The 1,267-nt window shown below is 27.5% G+C and overlaps 1 protein-coding gene across 1 annotated transcript in view; it reads right to left on the bottom strand.

The window, feature by feature from the left end:
* The window catches only part of LOC117174350 (ceramide synthase 6), a 59,588-nt gene that overhangs the window by 10,207 nt on the left and 48,114 nt on the right, over positions 1 to 1,267 (bottom strand). The window contains exon 6 of the mRNA XM_033363395.1: positions 430 to 574. Within this exon, the coding sequence (XP_033219286.1) occupies positions 430 to 574 (145 nt within the window). The remainder of the gene's footprint in view (positions 1 to 429; positions 575 to 1,267) is intronic.

The raw sequence follows: 1,267 nt of genomic DNA, 5'->3' as shown, positions 1-1,267 counted from the left end.
ATGAAAATTTTCCAAATTCTTTGAAATCTATGTTTAAACAATTTGGAATCTTTAAAAATATAATAAAATATTTTTAAATAATTCAAGAAAATTCAGAAATGAAAAGAAACTCGAATTCAATAGTAGTTAATCCATTAAAAAGTCTTCTTCCAAAAACTGCCTGGATTTGCCATTTTTTTCTAAAAACCCTGACAAAAAAATGCCCTCACTTTTTCCTGATTTTCAGGTTTTACCTGACCTGCGGCCACCCTGAATAAATCTCAAAACACGAAAATGCCTCAGTTCTAAAAAACAATTTTTCATAGCCACTTTATAAAATTGTATCTAATTATTCAACTAGTACCAGATTTGTAAAAACATTTATTTGTATTTTTAACACACAGATCTCGTTGGATTTTTTTTTTGCCAAATGTTTATGAATGTGCTTACCTGGCCAGCATAAAAGGCATTGTACGCTATCCTTAATATCAACCAAGTCCAAAACGCGTGAAGGACCAGCAGAAGACTTAGCAGGGAATTGAAAATATAATACGCAGGGAACATTGGTACGATCTTCGGTGCTTCTATCGACGTGCTGTAAAAATAATTCAATTTCATCAAGTCACCATTCTCCATTAGAGTGGTAAAATTTATTTTTATTTTTATTTATTTTTTTCATTTTCCATGCATATCCAGGGTGGCGATACGGCAAATGATTTAAAATTCCCGGTCAAGTTTTTTAATTTTCCCGCTCAACTATAAAATCGACTTATTCATATTTGCCGCAAAACGAAAACACTTATTTTAAATCATGACGTTCATTTTAAAGATCCTTTAACACAAGAGAGCAAAAAAATTACTATATATTTTTAAACAAAAAGACTAATTTTTCACCGAAAAATACAATGTTTAAACAAAATATATGAATTTTAACGAAAAATTGGAAATTTCGAATCAAGGACGATAAATTTTCAAACAAATAGTGGAATTTTTAAGAGAAAGTGGAATAGTTACATTTTTAAAATGAAACAAATGAAAATAGTTAAGTTTTAAGTTAGGAAAAACAATGTTCAATCAAAAAATTAATTTTCAAACCAAAAAGTGAATTTGCAACTAAAATTGTGGAATATCCAACTAAAATAGTAATTTCAGTTCAGGGGGAAAATTATTTTGAAGCAAAAAAGAAACAAATTTTCAATAAAATAGTTAAATTTTTGGTACAAAAATTCCTTTTCATCCAAATAAAAAACAAATTTTCAATGAAATAGTATTTTTATTATTATTTATT

The sequence above is a fragment of the Belonocnema kinseyi genome, chromosome 6 (genome assembly GCF_010883055.1).
Source record: "Belonocnema kinseyi isolate 2016_QV_RU_SX_M_011 chromosome 6, B_treatae_v1, whole genome shotgun sequence".
In the NCBI taxonomy this organism is placed as follows: Eukaryota; Metazoa; Arthropoda; class Insecta; order Hymenoptera; family Cynipidae; genus Belonocnema; species Belonocnema kinseyi.
The sequence above is the reverse complement of the archived record's forward strand: the minus strand, read 5'-3'. Positions and strand labels throughout refer to the sequence as shown.